Genomic DNA, 22,481 nt, shown 5'->3' with positions numbered 1-22,481 from the left:
CAAGATATTGCCAGAAGAGGCTAAAAACTTGTAGAGTTCACTTTATCCTCAGGCATGGCATACAAAACTGGTGTGCACGTACAAAGTAAGAGCAACCTGTTCAAGCAGGTGAATAAGACTATTTTGTTACCCTTGATAAGAAAAAAAAAAAAACACACACACACAAAAAAGCTGCTGTTATTGAACCTGATATCAGCTGGTTTATATCTGTGTTGACTTCAGTGATTTTAATGAAACTACACAGATTAATGACCAGTGAGAACCCATTTCCAAAATCACAGAGTTATTAAAAACATGATGGATGAACAAAATTACCTTTATAACTTTCTGCTGCCAAAAGTCTATCAGCTAACATAGTATTTCAGGGCTTCCCCAGTACTTTGGTTTGCTTTCTTGAGCAGAAAGACCATTTTGGACATAAAGAATTCAGCTCAAGGTGAGTTTCTGCTGCTTTACATACATTGGACAGTAGCTTTTTAATTAAAGCGAGGTTACTTGGAGAGCAAATTGCACGAGTAAGAACATGAGATGCTAATCTTCTAGATTTCAATGTGAAATACCATTGGCTTAGGTAGGGGAAGGGACTTTCACCCTTCCTTACAACCTTCAGCCATGGCCGGGCAAGTTCCTAGGTTTGCTAGAAATTAGATCATTAAAATACAGAATAGAAAACTTTGAAATAACTCAAATACAGCTGTTAAACAGAACTTCAAGACTTTTTTTCACCAATGCTTGAGTGATAGTAATTGAACCTTCCCCCAAGTACAAAAAGAATATAAATTATTGAGAAAATGAGTGTTCTAAACTGTTACAATTTTCAACATTTTATGACACTAACTCTGAAAAATAACCTCTAAATTTCCATTTCTGCCTCTCAGTTGGCTTTACTTTGATAGATATGTTAGTATCTCCCTCTAGTGGTTTTCTGAGCATTAATATTGATCAGAAACCCCTCCAGTGCACAAAGTCAGGAATTTTATTTTCATTAGACCAGCAGTTTTCTTGTGTACATGTCACTAGCACAGCAGTGCACACTCTCACACCATTAAATGCAACACAGTCTAAAATGCCAAGTCTTTTGTTATGAACCCCAGAGCCTGCACTAGGTCAGCATGAAGGACTTTCTGTATCCATGTATTTCATCAGAAGGAAAAAAAAATTCTTCTGATGTTATTGGGAAGGAATATGTTTAAGTCGTAAAAAAAATAAAGAAGTAAAAACATGATTTTACTCAATTCATAGTTTGACCAAACTGATACACGCTATTACCTTCCATCATTGACATTTGCATTAATTCGAATGCAGTGAAAACTCTTGACTCTTCTCAATAGCAACATTCCTATTACCCTTACACAGAGCACTCATCTCTGCTACCACTAAGTACAGCTTTATTTTCACAGATATCATAGCGTCTTCTAATTACTTTGTATCTTTGTTTGGTTTTGTGTGGAAAACTTTCTTCTTCTGTTGCATTTTAACAGGGACAAGGGAGAAATGTTTTGAAGGGAATGACACTCACTCCATCGGTTCATGTGCACTCTCAAAGAGCTGACCAAATAAACCCAACAGATTCCTGTGTCTTTGTATTTGCTCTGGGAGAAGCCTTTGTGTTCTGTAATGCTGAATTATAAGGTTCTAGACATGGGGTTTTTTTCATATTTAATTTCCCTTAATATCGCAATAATAGTTTGCTCCAGATTGTTGCTTTTGGGACGCATTTCATTCTGTTTTCTTTTGCATGTTTAGTAAGTAAAAAAAAAGTCTGCTAATTTTTTAAGCCAAGAACAAAACAAAAAATTAGAGAAAGTAACTGACCATCCACACCACATGAAAACTTGCAGAAAAATGAAGATAGGAGCGGACGTCATGGCAGAGGCACGACTCGTGGTGCATATAGGCTGATCCTATTAATAACGGGCAAAGTAGCAAGTAGAGGAAAGGAAAGAAAACACAGAAAAAAAGACATACAAGATGAGATATCATGCAGATTGCTGGCAGTTAGCAGAGTTAATGTGAAAGCATCCACCCAAGAGCAAGAGATTCACAGCAAATTTTGCAAATAAACTTAACCAAAACAATCCACTGTTACAAAACACATGAGTTACACACTGACTGGCACATCAAGCTAGTGAGCAAGAGTTGTACTTTCACACACAATTGTATCGGAAGGACTTGGAATATCTACAACGGCCAAACAGCTGTTGGATGGTTTTGCAGCTTTGTTTAAGTTTTGCTGGACAGTAAGAAGACTTCCTTTCTAAAATAAAATTTGGTTATTGGAAACATGCATTGAATACCAACTATCTGAACTTTTTTAACACTACTACTCTCAATTAAAGAAAAGCAAAGAATATACTGGAACAAAACTTGGAATCCAGCAGTTATAGCCAACAAATGCACAAGTTTTGGACAATCTTTCCTTTCCAGAAGTGGAATGAGGCATTACGAATATATTTTTAAAATATTTATTTTATATATTGGCAGGTACTTCCCTGTTCAGTACTTTTTGTCTTGAAATTTATTCTGAAGAATTTGAATTCAACATATTCTCTTTCACATGGTATTATGGAAAGTAAGACAGAGAGTATATTTAAAATAATTTATATACGTGGCACAGTTATAATTTTTCTCCTTCAAAACTGTAAGGTATACAATAGAAGGAGTACTAAAGAGCATAGTTTTGCTGATTTCAGTAAAGAAATGCACTTTTATAACTGTTAAAATTGTGACCCAAGATCAATACACATTTGCAGAATTTCTAAGAGGAACACCACCCTAAACCTCATATAATGTTTTTAATTATTTAACAACACCTTAAGGAATATTTAGAAACACTAATATAAAAGTACCACTTCTAAGCCAGGAATATAATCTATCTGTGAAAGCAACAGAATAATTAAATTTCACAGCACCGTACAGAGATCATCAGTTTTATTCTAGTAAATTTTTTTTTTTTTTAGTTCAAATCATGTGTGAAAGTGCAATGGTTATAGGAAAGGCAGATAAGAAAGCAGCTGTTAATTTTATGCTAATCATGGGATACTTGAAATAGAGTGGCTGTGGTCTAGAATGAACAGTATGTTTAGTGATAGGTTACCAGGCACCACGGTACATTTAAACATAGTTTTCACTGCTCTTCTAATATAGATCTACATTTGTTTTTAAAGACAGTCCTAAAGTTTTACATGTTCAATTTTACCTGTTTGGCTTCATCAAAACAGACATCAGGACCTTTCCTGTATCTAGGTTGTTTGACCATTTCACAAGGGTTCGGCCCTTCATCTGTTTCTCTGGTTAAGGAGCACAACTGTTTTCCATGCATTGTACATTAGCAGGATTAACATTCTGGTTTCACTTTCATGGCAGAAGAGAAGCTTTATGCTAATTCAGATAGTACTGAAATAAACATAAAGAGTCACAGTTCTTTGTTTAAATTAAACGAAACCAAACCAATCTTCAGATAAAGCAAAATAAAATTCCCTCTCTTTTTTTTTTTTTTTTACATTACTTTAAGCAAGAAAATAAACATCCTGCATGAATTTTAGAACCAGTACTTCCAGAACAGTAAACAAAATAAAAATAGAAGCTGAAGGGTTTCTTTTTTAAGATTTTCTGTATTGCTTTTATTACCATTGCATAAATATTACAGAAAATAATTTATACATTGGAAAGCTTTCAATAGTGCTGATTGGTTACAGCATATGTCATCATTGAATTATTCTGCTAAAATGAAGATACACAGTAAAAGTGAGGAAGCTTGTTTGGAAAAGTAATGCTATATATAGGCTGAAGTGAAGGCCTACAAAAACTACTGGTTTGATTATGTGTACACCTCTATTACCCCAGTTATCATAGACAAGATCAACCCAGTGTAGGCTTTGATAGTACATGACAGAAAACCTAATTCGATCCCATTTGCATTTCAGTGATGGAGATAGAGAAAATGCTATCAAAACTAACAGCAGAACACAAATGGGAGCAGTGACATGCTATTAATTAGTTAACTGCAAATGTGAGGTAATGCTTTAGCTTCTGTCTCTGAAATCTGTATTTGCTGATATTTAAGCGTAAATAGTATACTTCCCATTTGCCAGAGGCTGACAAAGGACACAAGTCGTCATGGCATACTTGAAAATGGTAAACTGCAAAACCTTCTTCCGTTGAAACGTGCTTATACTACCGATCAGTACATAAAGCTTTTTTTGTTCCACTGTTGGTAGTACACACATTAAAGCTAAGCTACAGTGTTTTAAACAAACTGAGCACCAAAACTTAGTAGCTCTAACTTCTACTTGAAGCAATCCTACTCATGCATTACTGTGGAGAACTACAGCAGCTTCATCGCAATGAGCGAAGATGCACAATGGAAGAAAAGGCAAAAAGATGGGGAATTTAGTTCTAAAGATCTACATCTGTCTTCATTCAGATATTATCAGACTCACCTCCCCTTTCCCCTGCTGGGGCCCAGCTGAAAGGGAATCTGAAACTTAGAAATATTCTAAAAGACCATGTGCACAAGCAAAGCTGTACCAGCCAGAAGGAAGCAGAGTCTAATAATAACCATCTGAATAGCACCCAAAGGTCATTCTGCTCGCTCGTGTGATGTTACGCTACATCTGCATTTCACAATGTACCTTAGTTATAGAAAAGAGAGAATAGCTTAGTACTGCATAGCTGGAACAAAAATAAAATAGTTCATTTAGTCAATATAAGCCCACCCAGCTGTTCTGGCTGCCACTTGAGATTGGTTACTGCTTTCTAGAAGCTTTGGGTCCCACAGGGAAACGTAAGTCATATGCCCATTTCCCATCAAATGTGCTTCATTTTCTATAGTGAGTGCTGTCTATAAATTCAGACAGTGGCAACAGTTAATCAAACTGTCATGGACTGGAGCCCATTAGAATATTAAGCTGTGTTTACATAGTTCTGTGATGATATGGATATTGCTTCCACCCCAATGCAACTTCCTTTTCAGCCCAAGCGTAGATGGAATTCCAGTTTTATTAGTGTGGCAATGCACGCATTGCTTGTGCCAAAGAAACACAGTCATCTCTACAACCATCTGCTTTTCTTTCAGGAATGGGAGAGGCTGTTTCAACTAACTTCCTGACATGGACAAAAGTATTACTAATTGTTTTCCATATTCCATCAAATAACACAAATTATGATTTGTTTTACTATCTCTGGCATGCCACCCTCAAGCATGTAGAGCAGAGAAAAATTGAGGTGAATTTATCCTGGCCTAGAATATGTGTGTGTTTGATTTATTGTATTTCCACCACCTTTACCTGCATGTATCTACTGGAGTGAACAGGCTAGGGGCACAGAGATTGGCATTAAGGTGATTTAAATGAGAACAAACTTCCACATTCCTTTAATTTTACTGCATGCATTGCAAGGACTCTGCTTAGCGTACATGTCACCTGTGCCTCCAGCCAGCTCTGAAGAAATTCTATGACAGCAGCTGGATAAACGCAGCCTTTGTTGGCTGAAGCAGTTTCCACAAGGAGTAAGCAGTTATCTCATTGGCACTTAGCACATGCTAAAGTGCCTCCATCACTTTGCCTCACTGTTGTGGGCATCAGGGCAAGACCCTAACATTTCATGGCCAAACACTCTTTATCCTAGTGTTGCCATCTTTTGTTATTTCTCTAGGCAGACATACCTTTGCCTTTTCCAATGGCTGAACAAACCCAGGTGTCTCAGGCTCCCCTTGCATGTCCTGAGCTCCAGATGCCAACCGCCCTGGTGACCCTTCACTGTACATGTCACTCCAGATATGGTCTCATCAGTGACGAAAAGATGAGGTGGATCAATTCTCCCAGCCTTCTGACTACACTCTTGCTAACACAGGCCAGGACATGACTGGCTCTCTTTATGGCAAGGCACATGCCAACTGATGTTGAACTCCTTGTCCATCAGGATCATCAAGTTCTTTTCTGCAAAGCTGTTTCTAGGCACTCAACCCCCAGCCTGTCCAGCTGCATGCCATTATTCTGCCCTGGATTCAAGACTTTGCATCTGCCTTTTGGAAACTTCACTAAGTTCCTGAGAGCCCATTTCTGTTTGGGTCCTCACAAGTAACAGCTTTGCTCTCTACCTCAGTGACTGTTGCCTCAGATGATTTGTGATATCATCCACAAATATCTGCTGCTTCAAGTACTCCAATGGCAACCATGCTGCTAATATGTAAATAAACAGACCATTTTTTCTCAATATATTCCAGTATATCATAGCCAAAAATCAATCCGCACTACTAAATAATTTAAAGGATACCCGGCTTCTCTGCTTGCATCAGTGGCTTTGGGTCACAGGAGCGGCACAGTAGTTGGCTGTCACTTATAATGAATACTAGATTCGTGTTTGAAATCTTCTCTGCATGATAAAGTCTAGGAAAAAAGCCAACAAAAACCTATTTTTAAATGAGGCAAGGAAATCTGTATTTGAGAAGGACACACAGTATTGGAATAAAAGTTATTCAACTTTCCAGATTCAGTCTGCCTGCTACTGTTTATCTTTTCCGTTAACAAACGGCAAGAAACATTTATAACAAATTTTGTAATCTTTTCAGCATTTCCATGGTTCCCCCTTTCAACCAGACTTATTAGTGGAAAAATAGAAAAGAACATAAAAATACTTTAATTGAGTTAATATCTAGCTCTGTGCCACTACAACAGTAGGTCTACTGAGAAATAAAATCAGCATCAATTCTTCCCCTAACAACACTGAGGAAACCCTCATTCACAAAAACAAACAAACAAAAACCCAACACATAAACCTGTCTGTAAGAAGGAAGAGAAAGGGGTTTAGGGTATGCGTGCTGTGTATTTGATATGTACTTGTTGTATTGCTATGTAAATATAATTATATAAAAGACCTTTAAACGAGTGGGGTCATTTTCCATTTATAAATAATTGAATAGGCAGCATTATACCTTTAAGCTATAGATACTACGCTTCATGCCTTAGATCCTAAAGGTAAGGATATTTCGGGATTTTTCAAGCATAATTTCCATGTACAATTTAAATGTACTGGAAAGGCAGACAGATCTTCAAAAAAGCAGAGAAAAAAATCTTAATATTTCTTAGTCATTAATAAAATACATTTTGCTTGTTAAAGAGAGGTAAATTCAGGACAATCTAACAGGTTAATTGCTTGTAGTGGATTCCAAATACATTTTCATACACATATAAAATAACAAGCAAGTCTTTTCATATAAGTGGTTACCACTGTATGTAAGTAGAGTTTTATTACTTAGGTTTGAATGGATTTGATTATTTCTGAAATTTCATAGATGACATAATACCTGTCAATTAAATAACTGATGTTGTGATTATGTATCTGGTTTTAACCAGCTTAAGTTGTCGTTTCATACTCATTCCCACACAGTGGCACTATTTTTGCAATATTAACAAAAGAATTTATGTAGTCTTTCAGGAAACTGTCCTAAAGAACTCTTCTGAAAATTCTCCAGAAAGAAAAAAAACCCCACAAACAAACAAACTCCACCCAAACCAACCAAACAACACCACCACAAACAAAACCCCCAAACAAACAAAGAAACAAAAACCCCAGCTCAACCAACCAAACCAACCAAACAACAACAGCTGAACGAGTTCTCTGCACAAGCAGGTACCACAAGAACACATCGCAGGAACCTGGAGGAGAAAGGCTGAAGTGGGGAACCGTGGCTGGGTGGTTTGGCTATATTCGCCATTCTCCAATGTCCCCTATTTTTCTTTCCTGACTTGAAATACTGTCTTCAAGGAGTTTTAATCTGACTGTTAATCTTAATTTCTAAGACATTTTCAGAAACTTCTAATGCATGTAAACTTTCAACCCAGCAGGCTTTTGTATGAAACACAGACTTAGGTCCAAGTTACTTTGATTCTGAAGTATCTAATTTTTTTAACATAGCGTTAAACATAATCTCGAATAGGCACATGGAGTTGGAAGACCAATTCTTTTACTGACAAAACAAAACAGTATGGTTTGCTTAATCTGACCCATAGCTCTTACATCATGAGCAGTATTGACTAGGAGGGGTAAATTTGAATATCAGTTGCATAATCTTCTTGACCATCAGAAGTTCCAATACATAACCAGATTAAAGAAAATCATCTCCTTCTGAATACTGCAGAACATCTTTAAGTTTATGCAATAAATTAAAAGAAAACAAATTGTAACAGAGATAGAAACATGATTTTCATGGACCATATACAGACTATAAACCAAAAATTTGTCTAAGATATTTCTACAGTTATTTAATTTTAAAAGTAAAATTAATTCTAAATATGAAAGGAATGCATTTTATCATTTTTCTGTCTATATACTTCTCTGTTTTGCTTATGTAAGTTTGGCGCAATTAATCAAAAATATGTTTTTTGTTCTAATAACAGTGCAATCATAGTTCACAAGATAAACACATATCCAAAAATTATTATTTATATTGAAGAAAATTTACCTGGAACAGTTTATACAGTCTACAATCCCACCAAAAGACTTATCGTCATTTTCAAAGAAATACTGAGTTTGCTCAGTGATACAGCTTGTTTTCGGCAGGGCAGCGCCAAAATCATCATCTTCCATATCCGCTGATATGAAGAAGAAAATAAATAAATAAATAAATAAATAAATAAATAAATAAATAAATAAATAAACAAACAAACAAATAAATAAATAAATAAATAAATAAATGTATGTTATTTTAAAGTCACAGGCGCAATGGGGAGAACCAAATATGGCCCCCACCTGAGATTCTCACCTTCTACTTCATTCAAAGTTCACTCTTTAAAATTCTCTTGACTTACCTGCCTCAAGAAAACGCGGAAAAGTGAAGCTCAGAAACAGCTGCTGTAAGATAGACCTGAACACAGAAAGAAAATACATGTTTGTTAAAGGCTTTTTGCCATCTTTTCTTTTAGTGGGTCCTTAAAAACTACTTGACTAATTAACAGAATCATCATGGCTAATTATGCTTTTGTCAGCTATTACATCTGTGTTGCTTTAAACCTTACGGGTTGACTGTGGTTTTCTTTCCACACTTTCTCCCAGGTTTTCCTTCACACTTACTACCATTTGTGCCCACAACTGATATCATGCCATCCACGTCCTCCTCTTATAGCTCTGTGGGAGGCAGACAAGGCATGCTGGTGTTCCTCCAGCACTTAAAACAACCAGAACCCCTTTTGAACACACCCAGGGAAAATGCTCCTGAATTAAATATTTTACACTGATTAAGGCTCATTAAATTGCTGAGGATGTGAACACTGGAATATTGCAAGTATATTATAAAAATTATTATTGTAATGTTGACTTTTTAAATCATTTCTATTCCTCCTCTTGAGGTATGGGATATATTTTCCCCCTAGATGCTGGCAAACAATTAGGCTTAAAGAGCTCCATTTATTTCAAAGTATTTTTTATCCTCCATTATTTTTTTTTTTTCATTTACTTGAAGCAAATACTAGCTTGCCACATACACAGCCTCCCTCTCCTCTACCGACCTGTCAAAACAGAAATCTCAACGGTTCGGTTCCTTGACTCCCTGCTTCTGCTTAAACTTTCCTAAGTTGTAGTTACCTATAATAATATTTTAGATTTGCTTCTACCTACAAGTATGTCCTGATCCCTCCTCGTCATTCTGCACTATCACTCGATCTGCAGAGAGAGGGGACTGTACAAGTTCATTAAGCCTCCAAGATTTTTTCTTTTTCTCTTTATCCAGCATGATCCACACACATGTAAAGAAACTGAATCTGCCTGTCACCTCCACGCACTATTGCCTGGAGGAGCTCTGGATTCACTTCCACAGTTTTGTGGCTTCAGTTGGTTGTCACGGATGAGAAAAGACCTGATGCCATTCAACAGTGACGCAATTTGCTGACAGAAAATAGTAATCCTTCGTGAGGATTCGACAGAATTTACTAGGAACTGAGTGAAAAAGACAGTGTTGGAAAACTGTAAAATCCAAGTTAAAAGAGCGTGAAGGAGAAACGATACGTACTCTCTTTACTACATGCTGATGTATCCTATATAAATTTTGAAAATTATCACTCACACCTTTATTCTACATTGTTGCCTGAAACACTATAGCTTTCTTTAATAACCTGGTTTCTCTCATATTTCTCCTTATTTGCTTTTGCCAGGTGCCTCTCTGAAACCATTTTTGGTCAGCCCTTTTCACTCTGTTTGCTTAATGGCCTTCTCTGCCTGCTCCTGACCTAGATTCCATTAAAAACATGTCCATAGAAAGTACTTTCATGTGGTGCTTTCAAGTTAAACATCACACAAAATAAACCTCAGGTCTAAATTGAGTCCAGACCACTGAGTTTGATTTGAACAGTGATAAACTAAAGTTTCTCTGCTTGAGAAGAGCTCAAGTTCTCTTCTGGATTATTGCCCATCTCCAGTTTTTGAGGTTTCCTGTTGTCCCAGAAAACCAAGATTTTGCTGTTGCTGTTAACAAAATGTAACCAACAACAAAAACCAACATGCATTCTTCATAGTACTATCCGTGAGAAAATTACTATATATTTGTTCAGCTGCTATATATGTTAACTCTTAGCTTCATAAAGTAGGTCATTTACTCCAGCTTGATAAGTATTATATAAAAATAAGCATCATGAAACTTTAGAAAGAGGAACAGACAGTCTCCAAGGGTGCAATTCACACCAATGCAGGAGTATCACATCAGTCCAAATTATTTATCCCAACCTGGTGCTGGGATAAGTAGCTCATAGGGGTGTCTATCTACACAGCTCCGAAACAGGTAGAATTATTTCTGTGGCTATTATTAACAACGCACAAGCCAAAGTCAAAAGAAGAGAAAGCTCCTAAATGGATCCTTAGTTTTAAAAGGTACCCAGTTTTCTGATTGTGTAAGATAAACCTAATCACTGGTACAATCCCACCTCTCTAAAGGTCAGTCCCAAAATTCCACAACAGTCCTACTAGTCCAACTTTTCCCCTTAGCTATAGAAAATGCTAGGGTAAACAACTATAGAATTATCCAAAATGCTTTATGTATATTTGCTTCCTTATAGCTGCTTTAGCAGGGGAGCTGGACTAGACAATCTCCAGAGGTCTCTTCAAACCACGAGCGTTCTGTGATTCTGTGAAATAGTTCAGTAGAGTTTTCACATTCTGTTTGAAAGAATCAACTAATAATTGTCATGAGAACCTTTAATTGAACTGTGCCATCAGGTGACATATTGGTTATCCTGCAGTCTGAAGCAAGACTTCTTTATATTTTATAATAGAGAAGCTTCATTTCTTTTTGTAAGATGATTCACCGAAAAGCAAACACTGATTTTCTTAATACTTCTTGCTAGAAAAACGGAAAGATGATATTCTGAAATAGGGAACCAAGTGATTAATAATTATAAATGTAACAATTTCACCTGAGCCTTCACACCTGCCCGTGAGACTTAGACCAATAATGCAACTTGGCTTCCTGAAGCTGATTTTGTAGAGTCAGAACACACAGTCACAAACCTGGCAAGAGAAGGTTTGAATTCAACTGTTGACAGAACATTGGATTTTCCAAGAAGTTTGGAGACATAGCTAAGAATTTTCACCATAAGAAACTGCAGAAACAAAGGATTCAGAGCAGATTTTTTTTTTTTTTTTTGGGGGGGTGGGGTGGGGCGGCAAAGACTGAACAGTCTCAACCTACTGAATAATTCTGGTTTGGACATACAGTTTTCCTACACATTTGTACTTACCAGGCAGCTGCTGAAGCCCACCATCCTAGATGCAAAATATCTGTTATCGTAGGCTGGGAAAAAAAAAACCAACAAAGATTATGTTTTTTATATAAACCCTTGCAGACTGTTAAGGGAATATCAGCCGCCTCACAAGGGACTACTGACCACATAAGCAGAACGAAGTCCAGCTCCTTGCTTTGGTTCTTCTTCAGGATCGCAGACCGACTGATAGTCATACGACTTGTTAAAGGCATACAGGGACATGTTAATCAGGTTTCGCATGAGGCCAGGATCGATTTCGCCAAAGAATCTTCCAATCTGATGAGGGAGAACACACAGAGATTAAGTATTTCCAAGTGTTTTTCTCATTAAAAAGTGAGCAATTCTGATTTTCTACCCCCAATTAATTTTTCCTCTACATAGATCATTCGGTTGGCCTGCTTATGTATTTATTTCTTCGTTGGACTATCTCTCTCTCAAAAGCTTGGTGAAGAGCAAGAGGAATATGAGGAAGGTGTGTGAATGCCATCCTGCTCACCTGCACCACCATAGGCCCATTAGCAGCCTACCAGCCTAAGGGCAGAGCACAAAGAACATAACTTGGTAGAGATCTGGCATCTTAAACCATAAATAAGACTGTGAAAAATAATAACAAAAAAACTGGAATTTCTGATATGGCAATTTTTTTGTGATTCAGAAATGTTTTTCAGTTTCTGACCTGTTTTTTCAAACTCTGATGGTCATGATACATATAAATCAAAGAAAGATTATTTTCTTAGGGTGAGCTGAGAGTTTCGTGGGGGTTTTTTTTGTTTGTTTGTTTGCTTTTCTCTTAGAACTTCTGCTTATTTTGTTTCATGTACTGTAATTAAAAATATACATACCTGTTGTGTATATTCATCCCGATTTGACATCAAAAGAAATCCACCATCATCAAGGATAACACAGTCCACATGCTATTATAAGAAAGTAAAATATGTTTTGCAGGAAAGATTTGTCAAGAGAACACTCTGTAAGAAACTATTTTTTATTCAACACTTCAGAAGTATCTTCAAATCTATGTGGCTCAGGCTAAATCACAACCCCGTAGCCAAGGGCCAATATTAAGTTATAATAAGCAGCATTATCAGTATTATAAAAGTTTGTACAGATCAAAGGCTTATTTGTGGCTTAACTTCATAAAAGTTGTTTTGTAAATTCTTATTTGCTCAATACTTCGCTAGCTCCAAGAGTGCTATAACCTTATTAAAGCTGATTATAATTGAATCTCAGCTCATAATAAGGGACTACAACTTCTTGTGTGCTTCAGCTGTGTTTAAAGTCCTTTTCCATTTGCAGCTTTTAATGGTAAAAATCTTAAGGGCAGACTCAGCTTGCTAGTCACGCTTATTTTCACTTGTTAAGGACTATAGTGGGTTTCTTCCAGGTGTCAGGTGCAGGAATGGGAAGCCCACTGGTTCCCTACGCTTTGCACTTTGTAAAAGATCCCTGCAGTCAGAGGTTGGAGAGCTAACGGTGAGACCAAATTGATAACCTCCCAGAGTACTCTCTCTGTTGTAACTCCCGCATTTAATGATCTTCACACTCTGCAAAAGAACTCACGGAAGACCTGAGCAGTGAAAGCTTTTAAGCACATGGCAGAACGTGATCCTGTGATTGCCCCTGGAGCTGTGCTCTCCTGAGTGCCAGCAGAGCTATGGGATCCCCAAATCAGAACAGGCTAGAAACAGAGGAAAGGAGGATGACTAATGACTGTTGAAGGGCACATCACATATTCTGGGGCTTTGCCATTTGCATTTACTCTTCTCTAAGGTACTTTTCTTCTAGTGTTCTTTTTCTCAGGTTTCTTTGTTGGTTTGTTTCAATTATTCCCTTTCTTTAGGATTCACTTCTTGTTCTGAAAGTTACCATTACATTTTTCTGCCATTTTTCATCACATCATTCTCTATTGCCCTTAATCTATTTTTTCTTCCCTCTAGTTCTCATAACCTCATTGCAATCATTCTTGCAACAACTTCACCTGACTTTTATACCCTCTTTCACCCCCTCTCTTCTCGTCTTCATCTCTTTCTTAAACGCAAGTGAAGAAGTCCTGTTTTATATAAAATTAATAATAATAATAGAATAGTTATCTTAGATAAGTCTAGAGAGAAATAGTGAATTTTCATAATCTGCCAAATATTAATAAACTGAACATATTCTTACCATACTGTTTCTCTCACAACCACAGATTTCACTGTTGCACTAAAAAACAGAAGTACAGTAATATTCACAAAAATGTTTCAAAAGAAACTGTATTTCACAGTGATACTGATCAATCAATATGAGAAAAAGTGATTTGATTTTCAACATCTGTATATTAATTGAAATTAATTTTGATTGTGTGCTGTTTATCACAAAAATCTCTGTGAACAACCTGTATACAGTAATTATCAACAGCACAAGCTCTATTGTTTTACACAAAGTCTCTCATACATCTCCCCACTTAAGAATACTCAGTATATTAGAGAAAAATAGTTTGGAGGTCTTGTCAGGATGTTAGTGTTGTAGGAAGGAACAGAAAATGAGCATTCGCATTTCTAGCTGTTTGAGGTGTGGAAGGAAAATGCGGGAAACATGCTGCCAAGTATCTTTTTTGGTCACAAAAATCTTCACCAGTCTTAAAGCATGGGAATCCCATGTGATAAAGGAAGTTCACCATCTCCAGTTAGCTTTTATGGCCTTGATTACTAATACATTTTTCTCTTGTTCTTCCAATATGTGTATACATACACATATAACTGTGTCCTTGCGTTACGTCCTGAGCAAAACAGCTATTGGATAATAATGCAATCATTCATCTCAAATTAATTCTCAGATATTCCTCTTTCTTTATCTTTCTTTCTTTCTTTCTTTCTTTCTTTCTTTCTCCTTTTCAGTTACATGTTGTTGTCCTTACTTGTTCTGACATTAGGCAGTGCATTTGCCTACTCATCGAACTACAGCTGTCATACCTCCATCAGCCAGATGCTGTTATCAAGTCCCTTAACATATAACCAAACAAGCAAAGTTGCTCATCCAATTGTTTCATAATTGTCCTCATTTTGTGCCTCCTCTTTCCCAATGTACTACTAATTCCTTAATTTTTCGTTCCGTTTAGCCTTTCCTCCTTCCCATTTATGCATAAGCTTTAAATGTAAGGAATGAAAGGGTTATGCACCTATTTCATTAAGTTCTGGTAAAATGCTGTGATGTTGGTTGCAATACAAATCCTTACCGTTCACTGCTTACCCATCCTCCTTATTAAATAAAAATAGATTCACCGAGTCTTCTGCAGATTTTATTCACTGCTACATCATAATCTTAGTAGGGAGCCTACTGGCTAGAACATGTCATTTTTCTTTCTCTTTATCTATGTTGTATGATTATGAAAGCAAGACATGTACAAAATACAGCCTATTTCAACATAGATTTATTTTGTGCATTTGGATGATTTAAATACCACAACTACTTGGCAACTACGCGTCAGTGTGACTCTGGCACAAAGAGCTATTAGACCTATTTGCATCTGAAGGTTTGAGAAATGCAAATAAAGTTCAAAAAAGACTTGGTCAATTGCTTACCAGGCTCTTGATTGTGGTTTTTGTGAAATTTTCCATCCAGCTGGTTGCATCAATTTTTATTCCAACAACTAATAAGAAATACATGAAAGTCTTTTTAAATAATTTTTTTTTTAAAAAAGGTAAATGTAGAACCCTAAAAAGGGGAGGAAACTATAATAACATCTAAATTATTAAACTGGAAAAGGACAAAATATGAGTTTTGCTCAGTTGCCTGACCACCAACATCCTTCATGAGACTAATAAATTAAGCACTCTTACTCAAATACAACCAGACCCTTGGCTTGATTTCCACTAGGAAGATTGAAACAGTCTCAGAGAAAAGAGTTATATAAAGTGACGTTCCTTTTAAATGTCAATTATATTTCTAGTTCACTGTAGCGCAACAGCCAAATAACTAATGTATTTAGAGTTTCAGCACCGCTCTCTCTTACCTGCTGGTTTCAGAAGCTTCCCATTAATTGTTATTTCCACAGCCTTGCTTACCATTATACCTGTTTCATAGCTATTGGCACCACTTTCTGAGAGTATAGAAGGACAAAAAAAAAAAAAAAAATTAAGGTGTTATGAAAGTCTCTTTCTCCAAAATGAATTATTATCTGTATATATGTCTGTAATTAATGATTATTCAAATACCCAGAATGATCCCAAAACATCCTTATTCAGAAGCACTGACCCAGCTGTACACCATGCATTTGTAATAGCTTCGATCACCAACATCTGGATGACTAAGAAGAATATTTTGGTTTACTTTTTATCATTCACTTTTTTTACACAGTTTCTTTCCCTGCTTCATAAAATTACTGTAGCTTCTTTTTTTTTTCTGCAAACAGAGCCATGAATAGCTTTACATATGTGAGCAGCTCTGTTAAAGGCAGGCTCAGAGCCAAAGATTTTATCCTGCTGTCGTCTGTGTATTTTTCAATGCAGAATATACTGACACCACTCACTAGCCAGCAATTACTTCTCTGATGGACTTCAGCCTGTTTTCAACACTGCTTGGTATGAAAAAGCAAGCTAAAAGTACATTCCCTGGAGCTCTTTAAGAAACAACAAAGACTACAGGGAATTTAGATAATTACCTTGTTAATATTTTATTGAAAAAAGATGCAATAAATAAGTATGAAATAACAGCAATAAAAGATCCCATATGTTTAAGAGAGGAGTGTGTCATTTGTGGTATCATCTGCTTTTAGACGGGCTTGGCAAGGTTAATGCTGCTCACATCAGTCATGAGCACTTACTATTGTGCATATATTGGTTTAAAATATCACAGTATTTCAGATAAACTGGTTTTGGGGAATAACAACAATTTGAAATAGAATTTGAAAGCAAAGTTTAAATTGAGCAGTGGCACATGGGATGGAATTGTGGCCTCTGGATGCCTGTACCTGCTCCCCTGAATTAGGTTTGGTGCTGAGGAAGAACTTGGCTCAAATAGAGCTTTTTCAGGTAGTGTTATTGTCCCTGAGTGAAATTTTCTTTCACTTCTTTTTAAGATAATTCTGCCAAAGCATCTTTGTAACCCAATATTCCAGCCAAATAAGTGAATATCAGCACTCTGTATATTTTCAGCTTTGTTAATTCTGGCACACAGGGCCACCAGAGTCTATACAAATTGTGTCCCCTGTTTAGTGCCCTTCTAGCTATCTTTTCCTTAATAATAATAGAAGATGTCTCAAGATTTTTTTTTTCTTATGCAGGGTCCCACTTGCATCCTTTGTCAGTGGCCTCAAGTGGTATGGGAAACTTCCACAAATATACTAATATTGAACTAGCTAGCTGTGACATTTCAAAACAGTGAGGACTTACTGTTGTAGTAGGGAGCTGTGAAAATATAGTTGTCATTATCTAAACTCCGTTTATAGAAACTGACTTCATAAGTTTCAGCATTTTCCAACCAGTCTTCTCCTGCCCTAATCACAAAAAATAGTGATCAAAAAAAGATAATTAACATCTCATTAAAACTGTGCTGCAATGCTTTTTTAATGTTTCACAGTTGGAAATAAGGTGAGATTTATTCGTATAGTCCTCAGACTTTGTCAGCTTTCACTGGATAACTGCCAGGTGTAATTATTAAAAAAAAAAAAAAAAAGTGGAAAAAAAAAAGGAACAACATGGATTTTGTACCATCCTTTTTAGTTCTGGATCTTAATTCATCGTTCTTAGATATACTGAGATAACTGCAACACTACTTAAAATATAAACAAACCTTCATAGCACATGCTATCTCTTGAGAAATCATCCCTAAAGATTTTATATCATTAACAACATCAAAACAGAAACTGGTTTGGGGAGTAAAATTCATCACCATTTTCCCTTTTTGCAGAAACACAGAATAACCTAAGAAAAGAGATAAATTTGCAATTTACCAGTATATCTGTACTGGTGCCCTCAATATTCCCAGTCACTAATGGGGCTGTCTAGTTTATTATAGGACCACTTTCACATTTCCTTTTTGCCCCCTGGTAATGACCTATTTTTCTCTCTTGAAGTCTCTGGACCATTTGGTCTGCTCTTATTAGTCTAAAAAAAAAAAAAAATGACCTACTACTTTATAGTATTTGCAGCCTGTCAAACAAATGAGTGCTTAGGAGTAATTAGGGATTCGCATGGCCCCACTACTACTACAAGGGCACAGCTTTTACTGTGGCTCTACACTGATTAGAAACTTGGATTACACTGACCTGCTATGGAAATAATGTTACAGATCAGTTTTACACAGTGACAGGTAAAATCAAAGAAAAACAAGGCATTCTATTCATTTAATAGTTATCAGTACAAGCTAGACTGTAGGAGAAGCTGTTTTTCATTCAATAAATCCACTATTTAACATTCTACCCTTTCAGGTTTCAAAATTATCATATTATATTATTTTGTAATAATTATTACCTTCTTGGGAACACTCTAGTTATTCCACCATCTGTAACAACAAATTGTGCAACAACTCCATCTCTGTAAACAAAAATAAGATTTCAAATGAAACAGACTGAAATTCTCACAATTTCCTATGTCAGGGGTTGCCATTTAAATCTATAACTGTGAATTAAATGTCTATCCTGTGTAAACATTAACTGTATATAAACACATGTATGTTACTTTATTAACAAACTTTGAAATGCATAATAAAAATCACAGTCAAGAAAAAGGATACTTACAGAGAGAGTTTACTCCAATAATTTTGAGCAAGTTCATTTGTAAATCCTGCATCCAGCAAAACTCTAATGACCATATCAGTATTACCTATCAAAAGAATTAAGACTTTTATCTGAAACTATATGACATGGAGTTTCATTAAGTAGCTAAAATTAAATTCTGAGTTGTCAAGATGCTACAGCCACATAAATTGAGCTATTTTTATTAGCCATACTAACTTCTGATTACATCAAGTACTTACTCTTCAATAGATTGCTCTGACACTGTTGACTTCATTTAAACTTGTCCTTCATTGTATCCTAAAAAAACTATCTTTGTGTCATAGGAAAAAGCAAGGTGATAAGTGTACAGGTCTCAGCTTTGCAAAGCGTCTGTATTAAACCTGGAAATTCAGCTATTTTTAAAGCATGTTTTCATTCAAACACTTTATTTCGGGTGATGCAATGGAACAACACAATCCTTAGTGATATGTACATGCTATAAAAATGAAGGCAATTCAACTACAATATAAGTATATTTATATCAGTTAGGACCCAGCCTCTCAAAAAACCTATTTGCCATCTGAAAATGGGTACAGGAAAATAAATTAAGTTTGAATTAGTAGCTTAGATGGATATGCCATTCTTAAATATCTTAGAAAGGATGCTTTGAATTCAGCACTTCTGAAACATCTTTTTCAATACCTCTTGGTAAGTGAAAGTTCTAGGAATGTTCAGCAAAAGCAAGCACACACTTTAATAGAGATTTCACCACTATGGAAAATAAAACAGGGCTAAATTGGAGCTGAATACTGTAACGGGAAAATCTGGCTCTTGGTCTTCAATGTCTCACAGTAAATCAGTGCTGGTAAATCAATTGTTCTGTGACCAGAACCTGCAGCTCTGAATCTGCCAAACCCCGGCTGCTCAGTCTTGCTGAGGAGACTGAAAACTCCTTATGGGGTAAAATAAAAATAGAAACCACCAATTTTTCTTTGGTTTTGCTCCATAGAAAGCCATAACACCAGGGCAGGACTGAGGGGCAAAATCACCTCCCTGGATGCGCTGGCCATGCTCCTTTTGATGCAGCCCAGGAGACTGTTGGCTTTCTGGGCTGCAAGTGCACATTGCTGGCTCATGTTGAGCTTTTTTACTAGTTTTTAAATAGTTTTACCATTTTTTTTCCTTTTGAAAACCATTTTTAGCTGACATAATTTCCATAGCTGCTGTTTCATTTAGTCAATACTGTTTACTTATTCAGGAGACTATTTTTAAAGTAACTTAATTATAAGAAAAAAAAAGAAGGAAAAAAGTGAATTTTCTTGTGGATTCCAAAATGAAATATATCAATAATTTGATAACGTTTTGGCATAATTACTTACTAAGCCCTAGTGTATGCAATATCACTAAATGCGTTCTCAATATTCGCTTATATAACTAGTGAATATTAAAATAGAATTTTCATTTATTAACTGCTTTAATCATTTGAGATGAATGCTTTCATTTCCAAGATTGAGTCAAGGGACTCAAGTGAAATTTCAATTAGTCAGCACTGTGTCTATGAATAAGATCACCCTACGAAAAACAATAAACACCCACACATGCACACAAAAAAACCCTTTTGTGAGAAGCTAAGTGCACATTCCCTCAGTTACATGGTGTAGCACTGAGATTCTTGTTGAACTGATCAGTGATCCCTGACAGCAACGTGATAAAAGGACTTGAGGAATGCAAGACAAAAAAAAAAAAAGTTTATTCGAATTTTTTTATGAATTATTAGTAAAGCTAAACAGACTTGTATGCATAAACCAACAGATCCAAACATTGAATTTTTCATGAGAACAGGACTTTAATGCATGACTGATGGTTCATTCAAAAGCGTAACTCCTCATTTATTCTTACCAGAGCTTAAGGCCCAATTTAAATACGTGAGTACCTTCCCAAAGCCCCGTGCTCAACACTGCAGCAGTATATGAATCTGTGTTCTTAAACAACTCAAGCCTGAGTGAGATCTCTTTAAGCAATTTGTGAACCAGTAATAGAACTTCCTCATCTTTTATCCTGGTTATTGGTTATTTTGGTTCTCAGTCCTTTACTTATTTTGGTTACACAAGCTGACAAGAAAGCAGACTGGTAGTTATTTGCTGCTAGTAGAGAATGCTGAGAGGAAGCATGGGAAACACTGGATGCATAACGCTCTGTAAACTGTTGTAAACAAACCCAGAAAACTGCCAGCTAATTTTACGATCTCTACCTTGAGCAGAAAATCCCAACGCTATATGTATTTCTTCTGACAAAAGACATCAGTGAAGATACAAACCTAAACCGCATGATTTGGGCGTGAAAACTGTCATTTTCACTAATTCTCATTTATAGGTATTTTCCTAAGCCAAAATTTCAGTGAACTGAGAAGAATACTTACATGATGGACTGCTTGGAGTATTTCTGTCAATAAATTCAATGAAATTTAATAGAAATTCCGTGTTGTTTTCTGATTTTTTTACTTCACTACAGTATTCTCTGAAAAACAACAAAACATCAGCCTTGTCAGATTTGTTTCCTTTGCTACTAAAGCAGATAAATATAGCTCAGCAATTTGAAGGGCCAAGAAGGTTTGTGCAACTGCAAGGATGTGGCTGGCACTGCTACACCAGTTGGCTACCTTGGTCAATGTTGAATGTTGACCATACTGAATATTTCTGGCATCTACAGGAAATAAAGAGTTCAAGTGTCTGCCTAAATCTGAATGATAAGAAAACTCAATGTATGAGATAGGGCAGAGATTCCCAGAAAAAGCACTCAGGACTAGTGGAGGCCATGAAATAAGGAGATCAGAGAGTGTGGAAACTAAACAAGGAAATGAAATGCCCAGTGAATTTAGACTGCTCCTGGGTTAAACCGTACTGGAAAGTACACGGACTGCTGTTTAAAACCTAGTCACTTCATGCTCAACTAAGGCCGGATTTATGGGATGAGTTCCTATCCTCTGAGAAGACTTAAAGGCAATTTTAATAGGGTACACACCACATAAGCATATAAACACTCTTTGTTTTGACATATGCAAAACAGTTAAAACAGTAAACTACTGTCCTTTACATAATGTAACAAAATGAAGCAATACATCATTGGGCAATTCACTGAACGCAAGCAATTACAATAAAAGTCACTGAGCATTTTGAAGGCAAATGTTAGATTGTGAGTGGCATTAAACAACTTTAATTAAAATGTAGAGCATTAAACAGTAAAGCAGGGAGGTCTCTTTTTAAATGAACTTTTTATATTAAATTAGTTTCGTATGACTAAAAGTAGTCTTTCAAGTATTTCATATTACACTTTACTTACTTTACTGTGATTCTGAAAGACTACAGGCAGAATTTGCCTTACTATATGAACATTCACACTTAACAGAGCTCCAGATCGAGGAGGCTTTGATCATGTAGACCAGCCTAACAACTAGGGACTTGCTGGAATTTGCTAATTGCTACAACTGATTATCAATAACTTCAGTCCTTCAGAAAAAAAAATAAACAGTTAAGCTGAGAACACATTTGAAGACAGAAGACTATGTTTTACATATGAATCTATCTAAAACAGTATAAATTTAGGAGGATACAGAAATTTACATGATAAATAAGAAACGGAACAATTCTTAACTGATCTTGATGGTACAGAATTTCCTTTATTTATCATAACTATCATTTAAAGGAACTTAATTTTTAAGAACTATTTATCATACCTTGTTTCCCTTGAAAACATATATTTACAAGGGCAACAAGGACTACACAATTTCACATGAAAAAACAGGGAACTAATGAACTTACATGATCAATTTTCCATGACTCAATTTTTTTTTTTCCAATGAATCAAAAATGAATTCATCCTTAATTGACAGAGAGCTTTGAAACACTTTATTTGGATTTGGAAAACATCTTAAGGTAAGTATTATGGTACCTATTTTACAAATGAGAAGCTAAGGTACAAAGCTGTAAAATCTTAAAAGTCACAGCCACAAGAAAAGAACATAAATATAGAAGATTTCC

General features: G+C 36.0%; 1 protein-coding gene across 1 annotated transcript in view; it reads right to left on the bottom strand.

Moving 5' to 3' along the window:
* The window catches only part of CACNA2D1 (calcium voltage-gated channel auxiliary subunit alpha2delta 1), a 408,307-nt gene that overhangs the window by 10,244 nt on the left and 375,582 nt on the right, over positions 1-22,481 (bottom strand). The window contains exons 25-38 of the mRNA XM_065643236.1: positions 20,864-20,961; positions 18,466-18,550; positions 18,200-18,262; positions 17,120-17,223; positions 15,742-15,828; positions 15,311-15,378; positions 13,914-13,952; positions 12,593-12,664; positions 11,874-12,026; positions 11,727-11,779; positions 8,811-8,866; positions 8,465-8,594; positions 6,277-6,389; positions 3,200-3,282 (exon numbers count right to left, since the gene is read on the bottom strand). Of these exons, the coding sequence (XP_065499308.1) occupies positions 3,200-3,282; positions 6,277-6,389; positions 8,465-8,594; positions 8,811-8,866; positions 11,727-11,779; positions 11,874-12,026; positions 12,593-12,664; positions 13,914-13,952; positions 15,311-15,378; positions 15,742-15,828; positions 17,120-17,223; positions 18,200-18,262; positions 18,466-18,550; positions 20,864-20,961 (1,204 nt within the window). The remainder of the gene's footprint in view (positions 1-3,199; positions 3,283-6,276; positions 6,390-8,464; positions 8,595-8,810; positions 8,867-11,726; positions 11,780-11,873; positions 12,027-12,592; positions 12,665-13,913; positions 13,953-15,310; positions 15,379-15,741; positions 15,829-17,119; positions 17,224-18,199; positions 18,263-18,465; positions 18,551-20,863; positions 20,962-22,481) is intronic.

This window comes from Caloenas nicobarica, chromosome 1 (genome assembly GCF_036013445.1).
Source record: "Caloenas nicobarica isolate bCalNic1 chromosome 1, bCalNic1.hap1, whole genome shotgun sequence".
Classification (NCBI taxonomy): domain Eukaryota; kingdom Metazoa; phylum Chordata; class Aves; order Columbiformes; family Columbidae; genus Caloenas; species Caloenas nicobarica.
The sequence above is the reverse complement of the archived record's forward strand: the minus strand, read 5'-3'. Positions and strand labels throughout refer to the sequence as shown.